Below are 22,786 nucleotides of genomic sequence, written 5' to 3'. Positions count from 1 at the left end.
ATCCTCAGAGTAGTAGCTAAATAGCGCTAGACTTACTGAGCTAGCACTTTCTGCTTCCAGTTCAATTACTTTTTTTGTTGTTGTTTTTTGGGTTTTTTTTGTTTGTTTGTTTGTTTTTCGAGACAGGGTTTCTCTGTGTAGCCCTGGCTGTCCTGGAACTCACTCTGTAGACCAGGCTAGCCTTGAACTCAGAAATCCGCCTGCCTCTGCCTCCCAAGTGCTGGGATTAAAGGCGTGCACCACCACCATCTGGCTCAGTTCAATTACTTGGCACTCTTGTTCTCCTCTGCAGAGTGTTATAGTCTGGTCCTATTTCCAGTACTTTCTGATTGAGAATGTGACCAGTTGCCTTACACTCTTTCTTTCACCTTGCTGACCTGTGTCCCCTAAACTCTAAGTCAGAATAAAGCCCTCGTTCCTTCCTTCCTTCCTTCCTTCCTTTCTTCCTCCCTCCCTTCCTTCCTTCCTTCCTTCCTTCCTTCCTTCCTTCCTTCAATTACCTTTATCTGGGATTTATGTCACAGCAGTGGATAAAATATTAATGCAAATCTCTATCCACCACTCTGGAGCTTATAAGATTTTCAAACTTCCCTCCCTGGTCATAGGTTGGGTCATTTCCCATAACTATTCTTAGCAGGGAAGTTTATAACCCATTCTAGCCTAGTGAAAATCATCTTGACCTTGGATGTTCTTTGAATTCATTTGCAATCACATTGATTTAGACCTTTAAAATTCTTCAACTTAAAGTGAATGGCAACTTGAGGGCTTTATAGATTGTCATTCCATCCTCCGAGAATTCTTTAGTTTTCTGTAGAGAGTACAGAGGTCAACCTGCAAGTGCATGCGTTGTATCTGTATTTCTATTGGTGAGAGAATGATTCTGTGTGACAGCCATGGTTCTGCTCTGTCTATTGGAGTGCTCTTTTTTCCTCACAGAAATATGACCTGGACCTTTTCCGAATGGCCCTGCCTTGTCTCAGTGCTATTGCTGGGGCCTTGCCACCAGACTATTTAGATACGAGAATTACAGCCACATTGGAGAAACAGGTCTCAGTGGATGCTGATGGAAACTTTGACCCCAAACCTATCAACACCATGAAGTAAGTTCAAGGCCACTTCTAAACTGTTTCTATATTTCCGTGTAGTAGCCAATAAGTTTCTTTCAGACTATAGTAGTAACTTTCATTTTTTCCCTTTCCCTTCTGCCAACCTTGCTCACCATCTTTTGATGCTATAAGTCACACCAGAAACAAAGTTTAGTCCATCCATATCTGATTATATACTATGTTACTTATATCTCAGGCTTTTGGGAGGGGTTGGTTTAATACGTGAAAGAGACACACTCACAAAAATAAATGTTGTCCGAGGCATTATAAAGTCCACCCTAATAAGTTAGTTGTGTTTTTTTTTTTTTTTTTACAAAAATCTTTGCTTTTTGCAAATCAGGCCTATACAGATATAACACCAAAACAACTCCGTAGTAACAGCAGAACCTTAACAAGACCTCAGTGGTAGCAGAATGTTTGTGGTCCTTTGAGAGAGTGGATCTGCTTCTTGCATACTAAATGACACTAGATCTTTGAAGTCACCCTATAGTAGTGCCTTAAGTTTTCTTCCTATGAGTATCCAGAATCCTTTACTGATGCTCAACAGACCAACAGATGCGCTCATCCAACTGCAGATTTACGTCAATTTATCCTTGGGGCAAAATAATTGCTGTGTTAGATTTTAAGGCATCCCTCCCCAGTTCCAAGTATGTGTCCAGGAGCAGACTGACTTCATCCTTGGGAACATTTTAATGAAGAGCACAAAACTCTTCAAAATGAGCTTGGAAATAAGCACAATCCCATATGATCCCCCAGGCCTGTGTTTGGTGACAGTGGTTCTCAAATAGGAGCCTAAACCCTTCCTAGGAGTGTCAGCTCTGCTCAAGTGTAAAGTTCGTCATTGGGAAATTAAGTGCACATTCCATTGGAGGAGGCCTTGATTGAGGGGATGGTGAGGAACAGAACTGAGCCTTCTACGGGGAAGAAATAAAGAATGTGGTAAAAATGGAAGCTTGGGCCGGGCAGTGGTATCCCACACCTTTAATCCTAGCACTTGGGAGGCAGAGGCAGGCGGATTTCTGAGTTCGAGGCCAGCCTGGTCTACAGACTGAGTTCCAGGATAGCCAGGGATACACAGAGAAACTCTGTCTCAAAAAACAAAACAAACAAACAAAAAAAAAAAAGAAAAGAAAAAAGAAAAAAAAAAAAAGAAGCTTGGGCAAGAAAAGAAAATAGACGTTGGCTTTAGAGAAGTTCACCGTATAAAAACGTAATCACCCAAAAAGATGATAGCATAAAGGAGGTGATGAGTGGGTGTGTCACACGTATTGTCAGCATCACTCTAGCAGTTGTGCGCCAATGACGAGCAGCTCCATGGCATTTTGACAGCTCTTGTTGCTTCAAACAAACCTTAGGCATCAGTAAATTGAGTAATGTGAGAATAACACTAGTCTTATCTCTCAAACAAAGAATCCCTGATTACCAAGACACAGGGTCATGACCAGAACCTAATAAAAAGCTCATGATCCAAGCCTCCCCAAGGACAATGACAACCATCAGCTGTCTCCATTGGATGAATCACCTTGAGGCACCCTTTGTGCCGTGCCAACCCTGACCAGCAGGAATTAAGACACAGAGCAACCGGTTCCTTCTCACAGCAGTTTACTCAGGATGCTTAGCAGTTGGTAGTCAAGATGGCGAGCCCCCATCCCTTCCCGGGTGCAGCTTATAAACCCTGCCAGGAGCCCATGAACTCATGCCATGTGCAGCATACAGCTGAGGTTACTAAACAGCAAAACAAGCTATGTGGAATAAACAATATATTTATCAGAGTGTGCTTCAGCTGTTATAGGCTTTTGAAAACCAAGTCTTTCATCAGGGTATATGGTTCCAGATGGCTGCAAAGTTGATCTAGCCGCTTTCTACTAAAGTCGGCTCCCAACAACCCTTGTCTCATCGAACTCAAGATTCAAGTGAATTTGAACCATCTAGTCACATACCTGACCTTGCTGGCAACACACCTAACATCATATGCAATACCAGAAGACCATCTGATACACAGGAAAATGAAGACTGGATAAGAGGTGCTGGGCAAACAGAAATGGCGGTCATCTACCATATTTCCAAAATACTAGTTGGAATAAGTCACTAATTCAAAATGATAGACAACCAGTATTTTGTAACATCTGACCTTCTCGCTACACAATCTGTTGTTCTCAGACTGGATCTATAGGAAGACAAGATACTCATTGACTGAGACCAGAGCTGGCTCTGAAACCACAGTGAAGCCAGGAGAGCCCAGAGTAGCTGGAGGAAGGCCACCTATGTGCAAATGACTCTGCAGAGAAACCCTGTAGTCAGACCTGGGTGGATGCCTGAAGCACAACACTGGCCCTGCCACCTTGCTCAGTAGTGTCACTGTGTCTAAAGTAACTTAAGCTATGAGATAGGCTGTTAGAAAATCCCGTGAGTGACATAGATTGCTACTTCAACCTGCCTTCTACCAAGTCTAGCTAAAATGCTTACAGAGCCTATAATGGTTTTTTCTCAATTCACAGTTTTTCCCTGCCTGAAAAATTGGAGTACATTGTCACCAAGTATGCTGAGCATTCTCATGATAAATGGGCTTGTGACAAGGTAGGGATTATCAGACGATTGGCAATTGTCGGGGGAGGGGGAAGAACATTATTGGGTGTGATCCTGGAAATCTGCCTGATTTGTCTAAGTGACAGAGTCTCCATGCCAAGAGCATTCATTATTTCTGGGCAGCGATTTCCCAGGGCTGGTAAGAGGTCAGAGAAAGAGGCAGCGGCAGCTGCTGGTGCTGCGTTTGTTGTATTCAAGAAAATGAACAATTCTGTAAGTGTCAATAGCTTTCTTATCATGGCATTGCCTAGAGTTTATGCCCAAACACACTCTTGTGTGTGTTTAACACAGATGCTTCACTGGGTGGAAAGCTTGCTATTTAATTTTTTTTTTTTTAACTCACTGCTAGAAAAGAACAAGTAAGATTGAAGGCCTCACTCTTGTTTGCTTAGGAAGCTGAACTGTATTCCAGGAAGGCCACTGAGGGTCCTCCTTTAGTAGGGGCTGTTAGAGCTTCTAGGCACTTGATACATCTGCTGTTAACACTCCTCCCACATGAAGTTAGGCTGCTTAGTAAGTTTAATCGCTGTGCCAAAACCATGCTGGATTAGAGTGGGCAGCCATTGAAGGATGGGGCCATTGCTCAGCCTGCAGCAGTGGACACATTTTTAAAGCAGGGCCATAGAAAGTCATCTCCCTATGGTCTACTCACAGATAAATGGAAACCATGAGCCAGCATCTCAGTTCTGTGTGGATCTGTGCTCATCTCTAATCCTCTCAAGTGTTCCTACTTACAGTGATGACAACCACTGAACTGTAGACTAAGCTGTACCTCGTGATTTTAGACCAAGATTGGCAAGCCTCTTCTGTGTAAAGGTCATGGAAATCATCAAATAATCTATAATGAAATGGGTAATGAGCATTTACAGCACTGAGTCAGATGGCCTCCATGGCAATGACTCATTTCCACTGTCACAGCACAGAAGTAGCCACAGACAAAGCACTGACAGTAGAAGAGGGCTTGTGTGTCAATAAAAAACTTTATTTAGAAACAAAAAAAAACCAAAACAAAACAAAAATAGGCTGTCACCTGGACTTTCTTACTCTAGAGTGTATGGGTTTTCTAATTTCTTCTCAATGTGGCTACTTGTTCAAACCATGGATTAAGGAGAAGCAGTGTTTCTATGAATCCACAGCCATAGTTAGTCCATCTCCAAGTTGTATGGATTTTAGCCCTTTGACTCTTTATGAATTTCTTCAGCACCCACTGACTTCAGTCCCAGCTGCTATCATCTCTGTCCCCAGCCACCTGGCTGACCACCTGGTAATCAACAGGTGACCACCTGGCTGACCACCTGGCTGGCCTCCTCATGTGCATTTATTGTCTCCAGCCTTTTCTTCACACCACAAACAAGTAATAGTTCCAATGTGCATATTTGGTCACATGATATTAGTGGTTTTCCTGTCCAGCCTTTGTCCTATCTTAAAATTCTTTAACAAGTTCTAATTCTTCTTAAAACAAAGGTCAAAATTCCCATGTGACCTAGTAGTTACTGCCCTGTCTGACTCTCGGCGAGATCTCCCTTTTGTGTTCATCCATCAGTCACTCCCTGTACTTTTAGACCCTCTGCCACACAATTTGTGTACAAACACTTGCCATCCCTACCTCACCCTGCACGTGTCAATTTAAGTATTCATTCGTAGGCTGATACTCTCCAAGATTTCTTATATAGTGGTCTTCTTAGTACCTTTTTCTCTTCCTTCACAGTATTTTTAAGATATTTATATATGAATATATTAATTTATAATAGTTCCACATTTGTACATTCAGTCCACTTATTGATAACATATCTACTAGTGTTTGATTGGTTTGATTAGTGTCACTCCCTGACGCCAGTGTGAGGGTTCATGAGGGTGAGCATTGCTCAACATTGCCCAGTGGTGCTGGTTATCTAATTAGAGAAGAATAGTTCCCCCTGACCTCAAGAACCTCTTCCTGGGGCTCAGTAGTTAAAAGTGTTTATTGCTCTTACAGAGGTCCTAAATACACTTCCAGTACCCACATCAGGCAGCTCACAACTGCCTATAACTCAAGCTTTGGGTGTTACATCACCCTCTTCTGGCCTCTGAGGACACTGAACTCACATGCACTCACACATATACACATAATTAAAAATTTTTAAAGTACCATTCTTCCTATGGAAGAAATAAAATTATCCAGCCACAGTGGTACAGGTTATACAGTTCCATGATTGACATAAGCACAGGGTTAGAACACATAGGAGTACCAAATACCACAGTTGGTGTCCAGAGAGGCCATCTAGAGTGGTAACATCACAGCCTATTATAAAAGATGGGTTCATTGCAGGGGACTGATGGGTTTATTGCCGAGTCAGTACATGCAGACCAAGTGCGGCAAGAGAGAATTTATCAGCATTGGGGAAACCACAGAGCTAGAACATGCAGTAGAGCATGGAAGAGGGCAGGAGACAAATGTAGAAAGGTTTACAGATTTAGACGTCATCTGAGAGTTTCCACTTTTCCCATGGTGAAAGGTGGCAGTAAGAAATCATAAGAGAGTAGAATTCTCTAGCAGAATGATTTTGGTGAACATCACCTACTAGTAAAAAATTAATCCATGAATAGGTGACAGATTAGGAGCAGGGACAGTGCTTAGGAAGCTATTGGAGTCCACTAGGTGAGCTCAATACTAAGAAGGAAGCCAGCCCGAGAGGTGGGCAAAGGAGTGGGCCTAGGAGGCAGAGAGATATAAGGTATGCAGTGAGGTGAACAAGGACCCCTGGTAGAACATTAAAGACTGAGCAGGAGCTCAAGAGGGGCCAAGGAACCCAACAGAATGGGCCATTTAAAGAAGTAACTGCTGGGTCCTGCTTAGACACACTACTAAGCACATCAAGCAGGGATCATAGTGTTTGGAAATTAGGGGTCAGCTCTTCTCTAGAAATACTTTTTTAACATCAGTCATCAGGGATAACTGAAACCACAGACCTAGATAAAGTCTCCAGGAATAATGTGTCTGTTGGAAAGGGATGGAAACTTGGGAAACATGCATGATCCGTTCCTGGAACTAAGGCAGGGTAGTGAAAAGCTGCATGTAACATTTGACAAACAAGCAGAGGCAGAGATTGAGAATGGAATGAGTAGCGAGTGTTTGGGTTTTGAGGCTGGGGAAGTCAGGGGCTCCTACTTAGCGCTATATCCATGGTGCCTAGGACCCCTTCTAAAGAAGGTGTCCTCCAGTGGTGCTTTACAGTCTTAAGTCTCCTAAAAAGCATGCACTGCTGTGATTGTGCCAAGCAGACCCCTCTACAGGGCAGGTGGTAGAACTTGTCCCCCCTGAGTCCTACCTACTAATCTTACTGTGAGTTTGACACAGTGTTCTCAGTGTTTGCTGAAACAGCCTTCTAAGTGACCCTAAAACTTACAAGCAAATAAGTGAAGAGGACAGTAGCTGGAACAAGATGGAACACAGGAGCAGAGGTCAGAATTCAGGAGGCACGGACTTGACAGCCTGAAAGGATCAGTTAGACACTTGCTAAGGGACTTCTTAATCTCTGTCACGATCCATTATGCTACTTGAGAAAACAGGCAGAGATCTGGGTCATCTAGCTGGTTCTTTGTTTGAACTGAGAACTTTCTACAGAGTCACAGTGGATGGAAATATGGGATTTCTCTGGATGAAAATGTGAAGACCCACCCACTAATAAGGCCCTTCAAGACATTAACAGAGAAGGTAAGAGACAGGATTTATAACCGTGTGGCTGTGTTATGGCCTTCCTTTGGGATTATATCAGGCAATCGGTCCCTTTTACAACCCTTAGCATGTTCTATGAACTGGCAAACTGGCCCTGTGCTTGCCACTTCCCAAGCCCCAACTTTCTATTCTTTGGCTCTGAGAAACCACAGGTGAAAGAAGCCCATAGTACTTACAGGTGGCCCAAAATGTGTTCCTCCTGCAACTGACCTAGGAAGAAGTTTCGTTAGACTATTAAGCTGTTGATTCAGGCTGGAGAAATTGCTAGAAAAAGATTTAGACCAAAGAGAGTTCTGCTATGTGGAGTATAGAAAGTTCCAGTAGAAGTAGAAATGGACTGCTTGTTCTTCCTTCCTTCTTTCCTTTCTTTATTTCTCTCTTTCTTTCCAATTAAGTATATGTTCATCCCATCTCTGAATTTCAGTCTTACAATCAGTAAGCATTCTTTGTAACCTTAAGCTTAGTGTCATATGTAAGGAATGACATACACACACACACACACACACACACACACACACACACATATATATATATCTTAAAGTGTTGACCATTCATGAAATTGGGCATCCATCAAAAGAACTGTAAGAAATTCTGTTTCTCAGGATCAAGGCAGAACCTAGTGTAAATGCAGTTTAACAATGTCCCATCTTAAACATAAGACACAATAAGTATTTTCTTTGTCGTTCACTTCTTTATAAACTGTAGATAATGTCATTGATAATATTAGTTCATTTCCCCTAATAAAAAAGACTGCAGGCTTGGGATTTTATAGTCAAATGTATCAAAAAGGTTGTGCATTTTATTCAAGATGCTACTCATGACATTTTGACTTTGTGAGGAAAGGATGGAACAAATTATCTCCTCTGTGTGCTGTGGGGAGAAGGGTAGAGCGTGTTTTGCATGGCTCTTCTGTACACACTTCCTCTAGGAGAAGGAAATTTATCGCTGGCCTGCCAGAGAGTCCCTGAAAACCATGCTGGCCGTGGGCTGGACAGTGGAAAGGACCAAAGAAGGAGAAGCTTTAGTTCAACAAAGAGAGAATGAGAAACTTCGATGCGTGTCCCAGAGCAACCAGGTATGACTGCCACACTCAGTAACCAACACTTGGCCAACAGAAGCCATGATGAATCTAACAAAGCTCTTGATGGGGTACGATGATGGGACCACCTAAGGTGAATGGTGGGGTTTGAGACAGTCAAGTGTTTGTGGAGGCTGATGGGAAGAAGGAAAACAATGGCAAACCGAGTAATCCTGGCTCTTTTGTCCTAGGGCAACAGCTACAGCCCTGCCCCTCTGGATCTCTCAAATGTTGTGCTGTCCAGGGAGCTTCAGGTCAGTGCTGACCTAGATGCAGAATGTCGGTGCTTTCTAGACCTTTCCAGTACAGGGCATGTTACCCTCTGAAGAGTTAAAGGAGAAAAGCAGGGATTGTGCCTAGAACATATCACAACTATGATATTAAACCTAAAGAGGGCTGTGGTATGCCTAGGCTGTGGGGAAAACACCAGAGAATTAACCAGTCATCTAAGAAGGGGAAGCTGTGCTTCCAAGAGTACCATGAAGGGTAATGACTCCATAAAACAAAGAATAGACAGCAAGGTCTTCACATCCAGACTCCCAGAATAAAATAAGAGAAATTTGGTGCAATGCAGCACCTAGATGGAAATGTTTGCCTGGCCCTTGTTAATCTCAGAAGCCATAAGGACATCCTACATGTGCCACAGTGGATGTGCTCAGGTTCCCCACAATGATCCAAGAAAGCAATCATTGTAGGACCCAGAGCTACAAAATCAAAAAGATGTACCTAAAAGCTTTGAGGTACTTCTCTCCACTCCTTCCTTCCTGCACATATTGGTGTCTATGGCCTCTGCTCTAGTATGGGGATGAAGCCAATGGACCAGACCTTTGGGCCTTAAGGGGAGTTTTTGTTTTGTTTTGTTTTGTTTTGTTTTTCTGAAAAAAACATCCTTTGTTCTAGGTCAAAGCTGTATAAGCCTCATGGAAAGATTCATTCTATTTGATAAATCTCAATGACAGTAGTTTTCAGCAAGATATGACTTTTCTTTAAAAAATCTGTTGAGGTAAAGATTTTCATAGATTCTTGGCTTTGGCTTGACTTCTACCCAGCTCCCTTTCTTGGATAAGAAGCATGATACTAAGCTAAATGAGATACTGGTAATGTGCAGCTTTGGCAGAAATGTGTGTTTCTCGTGGATGCACTCAACTGCCGGGATAATAAGTTGCAGAGAAAGGGCAGAATCTGAAATCATTTTCTGTGTTCAGGATGACAAAAAGCTAATGAGGGGTGTCACGCAGACTAATTAATAAAGGTAGGCCTCCATCCAGTAGCAGCATCTGGTGGAGCTGTTCCAGAACCAGGAAAATATGAAGCCATTTTTCTTGCTTACTTTCTCTCTTATGTCTCCGGGGTGGGGCACAGGGAATGGTGGAGGTGGTGGCTGAGAACTATCACAATATCTGGGCCAAGAAGAAGAAGCTGGAACTGGAAAGCAAAGGTGGGCTTGTTTAGTGGCATGCCATGGGGAAAGTGAGTGGGGTGGTGGTGGCTATGTTTTCCCAGAAGTACAAGAAAGACATTGTTTGTGTTTATCTCTCATCTTACTTCAGGTGGTGGCAGTCACCCTCTTTTAGTACCATATGATACCTTGACTGCCAAGGAAAAGTTCAGAGATCGAGAGAAAGCACAGGATCTGTTCAAATTCCTCCAGGTGAATGGCATTCTAGTTTCTAGGTAAGTCATCTTCCATGTGGTATTAGTGGGGCAGAGGTGATGTGAGTTTGGTCTCCCCACTGGGTACTTAATTGCCCAGCTACAAAAACCATTAGATTAAAGACAGTGCTTGAAACTTTTGAATGGACTTATAATGAATGCATGTATATGCACTCACAAACATTATGTTATAGGTCAAAGCTTTTTCTTAATATATTCTTCAGCAATTAGAATGATAAACCATAGATATAATGCACCCAGGAAGCTTTAGAATTTAGCTGCCTTTAAAGAGAAATAAGAATTTGAGGCACAAGCAAAACAAGGTTTGATATGCTAGATTATGTTTTAGATTTCTCCCCTACCCCTTACTTATCCTTAATTCAAAACTATATCTATGAATTTGCAGTTGACAATCTTTGTAAAATAGCCACTTGGTTTCCACAGAACCAACAGCTCTTCTACACTTTGATCTGATTGTTTTGTAGTTTGCTAAACTGTACAATAATAACAACAGCAAGCACAACCAACTGAAGCAGCCTCTGAGGCACAGGAACAGATTCTTCTGAAGCTACGGCTTCCCTAGGGGAAGGGAACACATGGAGATGTCCTAAGACATTCTACACACATTGATGAATGTTTTCTATCAAGCTGGCTTGGACTACCTAAGTCTTTAATCAGATGTCTGTGGTGAGCTCCAGAGCATTGTGCTTGCCAACTTCTTTGTAGGAAAAAAAAAAAAAAAAAAAAAAAAAAAAAAAAAAAAGCCAAAAAAACAAACAAAAAAAAGTAGAGCTCCTGCTCTGATATACCCATTCCTCTTCAAAGAAATAGTTGCCAAGCAAGATATCCCCCTCTTTAATTTCCTATAGTTTTTTTTCTAGCTAATGCCAAGTAAATAAAAACTATACAAATATTTCTATTGTAGTTCATAGGAAGAAAATTACAAGGCTTATTTGCTACATTGTCTGGTAGGAAAGGTTATGCTGCAGGAGACAGCCTCCAGGGAAGCTTTTGAGAAAGACTCCCTGCCTTGCTTTAATCCTCTTTCTAACACTAAGAAGAATGTGGAGTGTAATTTGCTGATAAAATTCCTTGCCCGAAGAAAAGAAAATTTCTCCTTTACTATAACCAAAAGAGGGGAACTGGGAGCAGTAGCCAAAAGGGCGAGAGACCAAAAGGAAAAGAAAAAAAAAGACAAAGGCAGTTTACATGGGGAAGAGCCTCTGGGGGAAAGACAGCCCAGCCTCTGGGCTGGAGAGTTTCAGGTAGAGGGTGTGGCAAACATACCCTGTAACAGTTAGGCACTGAGGGATGCTGGGAGAACCTGGAGGCCAGGTCTGCTTTGATATGTTATTAGCACCTCAGCCCTTTGTCCCAGGTTTGAAACTTAACAGTAACATATTGCTTCTATCATTCCACATAATTTACATTTTGTTCATGTCTATTTATAGCTAGCATCAGGCCCAACATATGAGTAGTACTTGTCATCTTCTCTGACTTCCAACTCAGTATCTTTTAGTAATAATTATGAAGATCTCTCGGAAGACTCTGCTGAGAAATTACTTTAGCAAAAGTGTTGTGTGTACACATAGTGCATGAGCCAATCAGTCAGATGACGAGCCACTAAGAACAACTAACCGTCCACACTGAACATTAGATTCAGCAGCATGGGGAGGATGGGTGATACACCAAAGTCACGTGGTTTTCTCTGCTACTTCTGGCGGTTGGTCTCTGTTCAATCTAGAGGTATGAAGGATATGGAGCTGGATGCCTCCTCCATGGAAAAGAGATTTGCCTACAAGTTTTTGAAGAAGATCCTGAAGTATGTCGACTCTGCTCAAGAGTTTATTGCTCACTTGGGTAAGTATAGCTGCAAAAGGCCGGAAAGAATTGGTATTCCTTAGAAAGAATGATCTACTTATGAGTGATCTTCTTTTTTTCTTTTTTTAAAGATTATTTATTTATTTATTTATTTTATATGAGCACATTGTAGCTGTCTTCAGACACAGCAGAAGAGGGCATTCGATCCTGTTACAGATGGTTGTGAGCCACCATGTGGTTGCTGGGAATTGAACTCAGGACCTCTGGAAGAGCAGCCAGTGCTCTCAACCTCTGAGCCATCTCTCCAGGCACTCTTATGACACTGTTGTTTATGATCCACAGAGACGTATAATTTGGGTGGAGAATACTGGATGAGATTTATCCCCCTCCACACCACCTAGTTTAGTTCCTTGGCTTCCCTGCTGGATTTGATCAGGTCTTGTGTTGTTTTATAAAGGACCTCATCCTATTAACTTTTGCCACACTTTGTGACTATGAGCATCACTGAAGATGCTTCAGAAAAGGGTGTAGCGAGACAGCTGTGAGAGAGTTGACATGACATATACCCAACCAGAGACAGCTGTGAGAGCGTTGACATGACACATACCCAACCAGAGACAGCTGTGAGAGCGTTGACATGACACATACCCAACCAGAGACAGCTGTGAGAGAGTTGACATGACACATACCCAACCAGAGACAGCTGTGAGAGCGTTGACATGACATATACCCAACCAGAGACAGCTGTGAGAGCGTTGACATGACACATACCCAACCAGAGACAGCTGTGAGAGCGTTGACATGACACATACCCAACCAGAGACAGCTGTGAGAGAGTTGACATGACACATACCCAACCAGAGACAGCTGTGAGAGAGTTGACATGACACATACCCAACCAGAGACAGCTGTGAGAGAGTTGACATGACACATACCCAACCAGAGACAGCTGTGAGAGAGTTGACATGACACATACCCAACCAGAGACAGCTGTGAGAGAGTTGACATGACACATACCCAACCAGAGACAGCTGTGAGAGAGTTGACATGACACATAACCAACCAGAGACAGCTGTGAGAGAGTTGACATGACACATACCCAACCAGAGACAGCTGTGAGAGAGTTGACATGACACATAACCAACCAGAGACAGCTGTGAGAGCGTTGACATGACACATACCCAACCAGAGACAGCTGTGAGAGAGTTGACATGACACATACCCAACCAGAGACAGCTGTGAGAGAGTTGACATGACACATACCCAACCAGAGACAGCTGTGAGAGAGTTGACATGACACATAACCAACCAGAGACAGCTGTGAGAGAGTTGACATGACACATACCCAACCAGAGACAGCTGTGAGAGAGTTGACATGACACATACCCAACCAGCACCATCTCAACGTGCTTTGTAAGATGTTATCTCATGAAAGCAATGTGGCTTGCACCTTGTCTTTTCACAAAGCTTCTCTGCTTCTAAAAATACTGTAGTTGTTCATTTGTTTGTTCGTTTTCTCTGACCAAAGTTTCTTACTGCTGTCTTTGTAGAAGCCATTGTCAGCAGTGGGAAAACAGAAAAGTCTCCCCATGACCAGGAGATCAAATTCTTTGCCAAAGTAAGTATTTCTCCTTCACTCAGGATCTACTACTGGATTTAAAGGGGTCCATCAAAGAGGTTGAAAACTCCAAAAGCTTTCAGTGAGACAGAGGTGAATCTCCTTGCTGTAGAACAGACCCAGAGTGAGTAGGAGTTCCAAGGAAGTATGCAGCCTGCTCAGCTCCACACTGTAGCTTAGGGATCCTCCCGCCTTGTTCTGCACAGTGTGCTTCTTGCTCATGTGCTCCAAACAAGCTCAACTGTGGGAAACCGACATGTAAAGCAAAGAGAGGGGCAAGCAAGCTGTTGCTTTTCTGACATTCTAACCTAGTGCCACCAGTGAGACATTTTAACTTACTCCAGCTACAAAGGAAACAAGGAAACAGTGGCCCTATGTCTCACTAAAATCAGCTGTCCTGTTGCTGAAAAGAAAAGAATGCATTTGGGTACCAATGAATCTTGTCCACAAAACCCTGCTCAGAGGGACCAACTGCCTTTCAATATCTTTGCCATCAGAAGCAAAGACAGAGGCTTACATTGAGGGCTTAGCCATGCCTTGAGTGTGAGTGTTGATGCAATGACCAAGAAGTAACTCTGAGTTTCCCAGATATTGCCTTGAAATCATGTCCTTATGGAAATTTATTTGTGCCTTTATTTTGTCAATGGTCTTTTCTTTTGCATAACTCCAACACCTCTTGTTAGTAGCACAGAAAATAGCAGTAGTGGTAATAGTAGCAGCAGTGGTAGTCGTAGTAATAATGCAAAGTGAGACCAAGAGCAGAATTTCCTGGAAATCCACAGTCAGTGTTGAGATGCCTTTGCTCACCGAGAATGAATTCTTTAAGGAACTGGCAGATAGACTTCGATCAGCTACTTTAAAAGTGATGTTTGATGGTTTCCAGGTTCTCCTCCCCTTGGTTGACCAGTACTTCACCAACCACCGCCTTTACTTCCTGTCATCTCCTCTGAAGCCACTTAGCAGCAGTGGGTATGCTTCCCATAAGGAGAAGGAAATGGTGGCCAGGTAAGCCTGTGAAACCAAGAGAGGGCCACTGTGGTAGTCAACTTGCAGTTACTGTAACAAAATGCCTGAGAGACGTAAAGCTAAACGGTTCATTTAGCTCATAGTTCTGAAGTTCAAATCCAGTAGATACCTTTCTTTGATCCTATGGTGGGGAATCCAGATGGCAGTGGTGAGGAACTCACTGTGATGCAAACTGCTCAGCTCATGGCCAGAAGGCAGAAATGATAGGCTTCTAAGACCTCCTTAAGGGCAATGTCCCATTGACCCAAAACCTCCCACTCAGCTCCATCCTCCAAGCACCCTTAACCTCTTAGCAGCAGTACCCTAGAGACAGCTTCTTACATACAGGCCCTAGAAGGATACTTACTCAAACTGCTATTCTCAGTGCTAATGTGGTATATTTAGGACATCAGCTACCTGGGGACTAAGTGACAAGTTCTTTGTGGAAATGATGCATAACACGATGATTAGTAATTCAGAGCCTTGATTAGTATCTTGATTTGAAAATTTTTATGTTTGTATATATCTTGGTGACTTCAGAAACAAATGGAATTGCATTGTTTGGAGTGTTCATGAGGCTTGTGAAAAACATATATACACAGGTTAATTACCATGAAATAATGTTGTGAAAGAGGGCCAAGGTCCTTCTGAAACTTGAAAATTAACATCAAACACTAAAGCACACGCTGCTTTCAGTCACCTCCTTATCAAGCTTTCACGATTAAATTTTTAAAACTCAGATCTTATAAGTCCTAGTGTGAACAATCTGAGATTTGAAAGCTGGAACTACAGGATTTGATAAGCATTGATTCGGAAGTATCATCCCCAGAGCTGAAGGGGTAGCTCACCTGGTAAGGGTACTTGCTGCCTGTGATGCTCAGCCCAGGGAGTGGCACCATTAGAAGATATGGCACAGTTTGAGTAGGTGTGGCCCTATTAGAGTGGGTATGTCATTGTGGGTGTGGGCTTTGAGATCCTCATCCTAGCTTCCTGGAAGCCAGTCTTCCACTAGCAGCCTTCAGATGAAGATGTAGAACTCTCAGCTCTGCCTGCACCATGCCTGCCTAGATGTTGCCATGTTCCCACTTTGTTGATAATGGACTGAACCTGTGAACCTGTAAGCCAGCCCCAATTACTTGTTGTTCTTTATAAGACTTGCCTTGGCCAGGTGTCTGTCCACAGCAGTAAAACCCTAACTAAGACACTGCTCAAGCATGAGTAATGGAGTTTGGACCTTTGCACTTAAATAAAAAGCTGAATGTGACTGCATGTGTGCCTGTAGCTCAGGCGCTATAGGGAGCTAAGATAGGAGGATCCCTGGAGCTTGGTGGCCACCAACCTAGCTCCACAGTTAGTGAGATGTGTCTACAGGAATAAGGTAGAGAGTAATTGAACACCAGACATCATCCTCTGGCTGCTAGATGCACAGGCATGCGCGTGCACACACACACACACACACACACACACACAGAGAGACACACACACCCCAGCCTAACACTTCTCTAGGCATAAAGTAGAAGTTCCTTCACAGATATTAACACGGGGGAACCTTCATAATGAGGCTGAGAGGTGCTGTCTAGCATGCTTCAGATTCTCCCCGTTTGGTCAATAAAAGGCCACATATGGATTAAACTTCTAAATAGAAAAGATCTACAGAGGGTAGTGAAAGTCTAAATCCTCTCCATTGACAGTGAACATGCACATCATACTGAGTAAGGGCTCAGCTGTTAACTGTCTCACTCTTTGGGAGTATATCCAGCTTGAAAATTTGCCTAACATTTATTAACCACTGCATGAAACAGGCACTGAAATTACTTTTTCATATAGGAGAGTTATTTCCCACTTGAGTAAGTGTGCCACTTACACATGCCACTTCTGTGCTGTGGTCACCTAGTCCCACTTAAGACAGAAGAAAGCCCATCCTGCCAGAACAGGATACTTTGGAACCAGGTACTGATCCCAAGTACTGATGCCTTTAGGTTGAACTAGTGTGTACCGTAAGCAGCTAGGGAAATGAGGGGCCATGCAAGACATTCAGATAATCCAACAGAGGGCAGGTGTGACTGTTTTCTTCATCTGTTGATCTTAGACTATTAATTCATGGAAATGTAACATTTGTTCAACCAGGCACCATTTGTCATGGCTGGAATACAACCGAGAGCTGCTCAGCCTTGCAAATAGCTTCCAAATCCATCTGTGAGCTGATGTCTCCCACAGAAGCAGTTGTGTTTGCACTGAGCACGTTCAACATAGCGGATTCTCTTCTTCTTTCCTGCCTTCTTTTCTTCTACTCTTTTTTCTTTGGTTTTTTGTTTGTTTGTTTGTTTTTGGTAGGTTGCTTGTTTATTTGTTTAAAGGACTAGAGTCTCTGGTTCATTGGTTTCGTGTGCCTTGCTATGTAGCCCTGGTTGGTCTAGAATTCATTGTGTAAGCCAGATAGGCTCACAAAAATCTGCCTGCTTCTGTCTCCAAAATTCTAGGATTAAAGGTCCAGCTCTACAGCCCATCCCAGGCTAGTCTGAAACTAGTAATTTTCTTGTCTTTTGTCTCTGACATGTACCAAATGCCTTTTTATTAAATCCTTCAATCTTGGTCTATCTTATTTTTATATATATAGAATAATATTCATTTATTTTTAATTTTATCAGTATAAGCATTTTACCTGCATGCATGTGAATCTTGTGTACTTTTTAAAAAACGTATTCACTTTGCATCCTGCTCACTGCCTCCCTCCAGATCATCCCTCCCACAATCCTTCCCCCATCTCTCTTCCTCTTCTCCTCTGAGTGGGTGGATTCCCTCTTAGGTATCTCCCCATCCTGGCACTTCTAGTCTCTGCAAGGCTAGGTACATCCTCTCCCACTGAGGCCAGACAAGGCAGCCCAGCCAGAAGAACATATACCACATACAGGCAACAGCTTTGGGATAGCCCCTGTTCTAGTTGTTAGGGACCCACATGAAAACCAAGCTGCATAGCTGTTACATGTGTACAGGGAGGCCTAGTTCCAGCCCATATACATTCTTTGGTTGGTAATTCAGTCTCTGAGAGCCCCAAGGGTCCAGGTTGGTTGGTTCTGTTGGTCTTCCTGTGGAGTTCTTATCCCCTTAGGGGGTGCAATCATTCCTCCAATTTTTCAATAAGAGTCCCCAAGCTCCATCCACTGTTTGGCTGTGGGTGTATACCTCTGTCTGAGTCCACTTCCCCTATTCCAGGTCTATGTATATTCCTGAAGATGTTCACCTAGCTTCTTCCCCTCACATCAGTTGCAGATTTTCATTCTCATGGCCATCTGGCCATTCCTCCTGCCCCTCCCAACTCTGACCGCAAAACCCCCACTCTCCTCTCAATCCCTTCTCTCCCACCCAGTTTCTTCCCTTCATCTGCCTTCCATGACCATTCCATTTCCCCTTCCAAGTGATGTTCAAGCATCCTTGCTTGTTCCCTCCTTCCTGTCCAGCCTCCTTGGGTCTGTGGAGTATAGCATGGGCATCCTGTATTTTATGGGCAATACTCACTTATACATGAATACATATTGTGCATGTTCTTTTGGGACTAGGTTACTTCACTCAGGATAATATTCTCAAGATCCATCCATTTGCCTGCAAAATTCATAATGCCTTTTTTAATATAACTGAATAATATTCCATTGAGTAAATGTACCGCATATTCTTTAACCATTCTTCAGTTGAGGGACATCTAAGTTGTTTCCAGTTTCCGGCTATTACAAATAAAACTGCTATGAAGATAGTTGAGCAAGTGTCTTTGTGGGATCTTGGAGCATCATTCGGGTATATGGTCAGGAGTGGAATAGGTGGGTATTGAGGTAAAACTCGAGTTTTCTAAGAAACTGCCAAATTGATTTTCAAAGTGGTTGTACAAGTTTGCACTCCCATCAGAAATGGCAGAAATGGAGGCGTGTTCCCTTTTTCTCCACATCCTTGCCAACATGGGCTATCACTTGAGTTTTTGATACTAGCCATTCTGACCTGTATAAGATAGAGTCTTGTAGTTGTTTTGATTTGTTTTGATTTCCCTGATGACTAAGGACTTTGATCATTTCTTTAAGTATTTCTTGGCCATTTGAGATTCCTCTTTGTTTAGCTCTGTGCCCCACTTTTTAGTTGGGTTATTTGGGTTGTTGGTGTTTAACTTATTGAGTTCTTTATAAATTTGGATATTAGCTCTCTGTCACATGTAGGTTTGGTGAAGACGCAGGCTGATATTTTGTCCTATTGACAGTGTCCTTTGCCTTACAGAAGCTTTGAAGTTTCATGAGGTCCTATTTATCAATTGTTGATCTTAGAGCCTGAGCCATTGATGTTCTGTTCAGGAAATTGTCTCCTGTACCAATGTGTTCAGGGATATTCCCCACTTTCTCTTCTATGAGATTTAGTGTATCAGGTTTTATGTTGAGGTCCTTGATCCAGTTGGACTTGAGTTTTCTCCAACTAAAGCTTGAAGGATGCAAAATAGTTTGCAGTTCCATGCTGCTTTTCACAATCTTTATCTTTTTCCCCATGTTCCATGAATGACCTTTTTAACACATAGTGTCTATCACCAAAGCAAGATTGCACGGGACCACTGGCAAATACTATTCTTGTTACAGAGGAATGGTTTTTGAGTAGGATGGAGCTGCCTGCAGGGAACCTTTCATGATTCTCCACCAAGGCAGTGTGACCCACATTATTTTCCTCAGTGTGGTTCCAAGGACTCTTCCAGAGGATGTGGCACATCCTCCTAAAGCACCAACCTATGTATTGCTTCACATGTGAGGGGTGGGAGAGTGTGAAAAAAATCACTTCTGGAGTCTCCATGGCTCTCTGAATCACAACCTTTTCTGCCTTAGCCTATTCTGCAAGCTGGCCGCTCTCGTGAGACACAGAATTTCCCTCTTTGGTAAGTAAAAGGAAGTGTTGCTCAAGGCAGCACTTCTTCCTGTAATTACCTTCAGCCTTCATTTGTGGCTCCCTTAGAAAGCCTGCACCTTGAGACTGAGGTGTCACCTAAATTTTCCATAGAAAATTGGTCTGAAGCATGATTAATGACCTCTCTGCCTCTTTAACAGCTCAGATTTTCCACACCAATGAATGTTTTAAGCTCTGCCTGTGACATCCATCGTGAAGCAGAGGCTCTGTCAGACCAGAGATAAACGCCTGAACACAGACCTGGCACTTTGTGTGTTGCTGGTTAATTATACTGGGCTAAGGCTTATGCATACTAAGAAGGCTGTATTTAACAGCCAGGCTGGTTTGGGGAAGTCACGGCTGATGCTTTTCATTCTAGGGAGTGATTCAACTACAATGGTGAGCTGTCTTCATATCTTAGCTCAGACACTTGATACAAGGTAAGCCTGATGGTTTTTTTTTTCCTAACAGTGTCTTATGACTCCCTGTCTGACCCCCAGACACAAAGATGGCCCTAGAAGTTAGCATTCTACTTCTCATTTCCACAGTCCAGACCTACTGTCATGGAACATTTTAAATATGAAACAGTTAATCAGCTCTTACCCTCTCTTACTAAATTCTTTTTTTCAAGAGATACAATGTATAAATAACATATCAACATTCAGTTTGTACCTAATAGTATACGTAGGCATGCACACACACACACAAACACACACACACTCAAGATAGACAGGAAGAAAATGCAGGGATATCTGGCTTCTAAAAGATTATATAGGGAAAGAGCCCAGCAGGTAACCCAAGTTCAATCACTGTGACTCCTGTGGTAAAAGGAGAGAGCTGACAACTCACAGAACTCATCCTGTAGCTTCCACAACTATGCACATACACACACACACTAATAAATATAATAAATATAAATATAATTCTTTTTATTGGATATTTTATTTATTTATAATACAGATGTTATTCCCTTTCCCCATTTCCCCTTCCTAGAACTCCCTATCCCATTCCCCTCCTCCTTTATGCTTTTATATCATTTTAATTACATGCAGTAACTTCTAGGTTGAGGGTCTAGCAATATAGTAGATCCAAATAGTCAAGAAACAAGCAAGACAATAAATACAATAGTCAAAGAAAAAACAAGTCATTAAACCCAATTACGTGAACACTCTCGTGATCACTGTTTCTGAGGGCTTATCAGGATGACCAAAGTATCTGAGCCTACTTCCCTGTCCTAGCACAAGATAATTTTCATGTCTGAAGCCTACTTCCTTGTTCTAGCCTAAAATTTAGAATCCTGTCTGAAATTACTTCTTTGTTCTAGCCTAAGGTTTAGATTCCTACCTGAAATTACTTCTTTGTTCTAGCCTAATGTCCGATTTCTGTCTGAAGCCTATTTCCTTGTCCTTGGCCTATGTCAGATTCTTACTAAGCAGTCCCAAAGGCTCTCTGCCTCTCTGTCTTTTTTATTTCATTAATAAGACTGAGTCTGTCTTAGGTTGTTCTGACAAGAATACCTTCCTTACCCATCATGGAATATGCATTATCAAAAGCAGTGTACTTCTGTCTTAGATTGGTAAGGCTCTGTACAGAATCTTACCTGTCCTTGGCTTGCCAGTCTGTTAATTTAATAAGTCTGTCTGGGGGAATATAATTCTTAAAATATATCAAATAGTTGGTGATGTAGTATTGTGTAATCTTAACATGTAGAAGACAGAAAGAGAAGGATCAAAAGTTCAATTCCAACCTTGGATTTATAGTAAAACTTTATTTAATAAAAATAAAAGACACAAGATAATTTGAAAATCTGCAGGAAGGATGGCTGAACAGGAAAGGAGATTTTACAAAAAAAAAAAGACAACAACAATACACAGTTCTGGTAATATTAACTGGTAATTAAAAATAATACATGATATTTTTAAAGAGAGAAATAGTAAAATAAACTGATAGGAGTTCTGTTTAACATGATAATTAGGAATGTTCCTTATCAGAAGCTTCATCCAGCAACTATGGGAGCAGATTCAGAGACCCATAGCTAAACAGTAGGTAGAACTCTGAGAATCTCTAAGGAAGATGGGGAGGAAGGATGTAGGAGCCAGGGGGGCTGAGGACACCATAAGATGATTGCAGAATCATCTAAGCAGTGCTCCTGGGGGCTTCTAGAGACTGAAATGACAATCAGGGAGCCTGTACGGGTCTGCATAGTTCCTCTGTGTTTATGTTATGGTTGTGTACTTTAGTGTTCTTGTGGGACTTCTAATAGTGGGAGTGAGAGGTGTCTCTGACTTCTTGCCTGCTCTTGGGACCCTTTCCCTTCTACTGGGTTGCCTTGTCCAGCCTTGATATGAGAGTTTGTGCCCATTGTAACTTGTTATGCTGTGTTCAGTTGATACCCCTGCTCTTTTCTGAAGGGAAACAGAGAGGTAGATCTGGAGCTTGGCACTGGGAGGAGTGGAGGGAGGGAAAACTGTGATGGAGATGTAATATATGAAAGAAAAATAAACTAAAAAAGAAGAAAAGTCCTGACACAGAATATGGTGGCACATGCATTTAATCTCAACACTCAGGAAGCAGAAGCAGGCACATCTCTGTGAGTTTAAGGCCAGCCAAAAAAGCTATATAGTGAGACCTTGTCTCAAAAACAAAACAAAATAAACATTGATAAATGGTGCTTATGAGAGTCAGGAAGAGGACGTACCTCTCAAGATCTAATGTAAAAGAGAACTACCTTTCTTAGAGAGTTACCCAAAGATGGCAGCCTGTGACAAGCTGAAGCCCATGAAAAATAATAAGGGCTAGAGACATGGCTCAGTGGGTAAAAGCACTTGCCTGACAAGCATAAATAGGGGAGTTCAGATCCCCAGATCCCACAAAATAATGTCTAGTGGTTATAGCAACTCATCAACACTCAGGCAGGGACAAGATCCCCAGAACAAGCTGGCTAACTAGACTAATCACCTTACTGAGCTGTGGGTTCAAATGAGAGACCCTGCTTCAATACATAGAATGGAAAGTGATCAAGGAAGATGCCCAACACTAGCCTCTGACCAGTACACCACACACACACACACACACACACACACACACACACACACACACTAACAATAACAAGAGTACAGATCATTACAGATCATCTCTGGTCTTTAGAGCAAGCCTGGCTGATGGTCTTTACTGTCCTGATATGTTTGATAATTACCAAGAAAACTTTGACAAGAAAGAGCATCTGCCCTAGAAGGAATTCTGTCGTTATCTTCTGAAGACAATATTGCAATGTGGAAAATTACAGACTGCATATAGGT

The 22,786-nt window shown here is 42.4% G+C and overlaps 1 protein-coding gene across 1 annotated transcript in view; it reads left to right on the top strand.

Moving 5' to 3' along the window:
* The window catches only part of Ryr3 (ryanodine receptor 3), a 290,856-nt gene that overhangs the window by 178,505 nt on the left and 89,565 nt on the right, over positions 1-22,786 (top strand). The window contains exons 47-58 of the mRNA XM_076928313.1: positions 937-1,100; positions 3,605-3,683; positions 7,297-7,386; positions 8,336-8,482; positions 8,677-8,739; positions 9,848-9,923; positions 10,036-10,159; positions 11,883-11,998; positions 13,510-13,577; positions 14,461-14,582; positions 19,430-19,479; positions 19,867-19,927. Of these exons, the coding sequence (XP_076784428.1) occupies positions 937-1,100; positions 3,605-3,683; positions 7,297-7,386; positions 8,336-8,482; positions 8,677-8,739; positions 9,848-9,923; positions 10,036-10,159; positions 11,883-11,998; positions 13,510-13,577; positions 14,461-14,582; positions 19,430-19,479; positions 19,867-19,927 (1,160 nt within the window). The remainder of the gene's footprint in view (positions 1-936; positions 1,101-3,604; positions 3,684-7,296; positions 7,387-8,335; positions 8,483-8,676; positions 8,740-9,847; positions 9,924-10,035; positions 10,160-11,882; positions 11,999-13,509; positions 13,578-14,460; positions 14,583-19,429; positions 19,480-19,866; positions 19,928-22,786) is intronic.

The sequence above is a fragment of the Arvicanthis niloticus genome, chromosome 2 (genome assembly GCF_011762505.2).
Source record: "Arvicanthis niloticus isolate mArvNil1 chromosome 2, mArvNil1.pat.X, whole genome shotgun sequence".
NCBI lineage: Eukaryota > Metazoa > Chordata > Mammalia > Rodentia > Muridae > Arvicanthis > Arvicanthis niloticus.
Note: the sequence above shows the minus strand (reverse complement) of the source record. Positions and strands in the feature narration are given on the sequence as shown.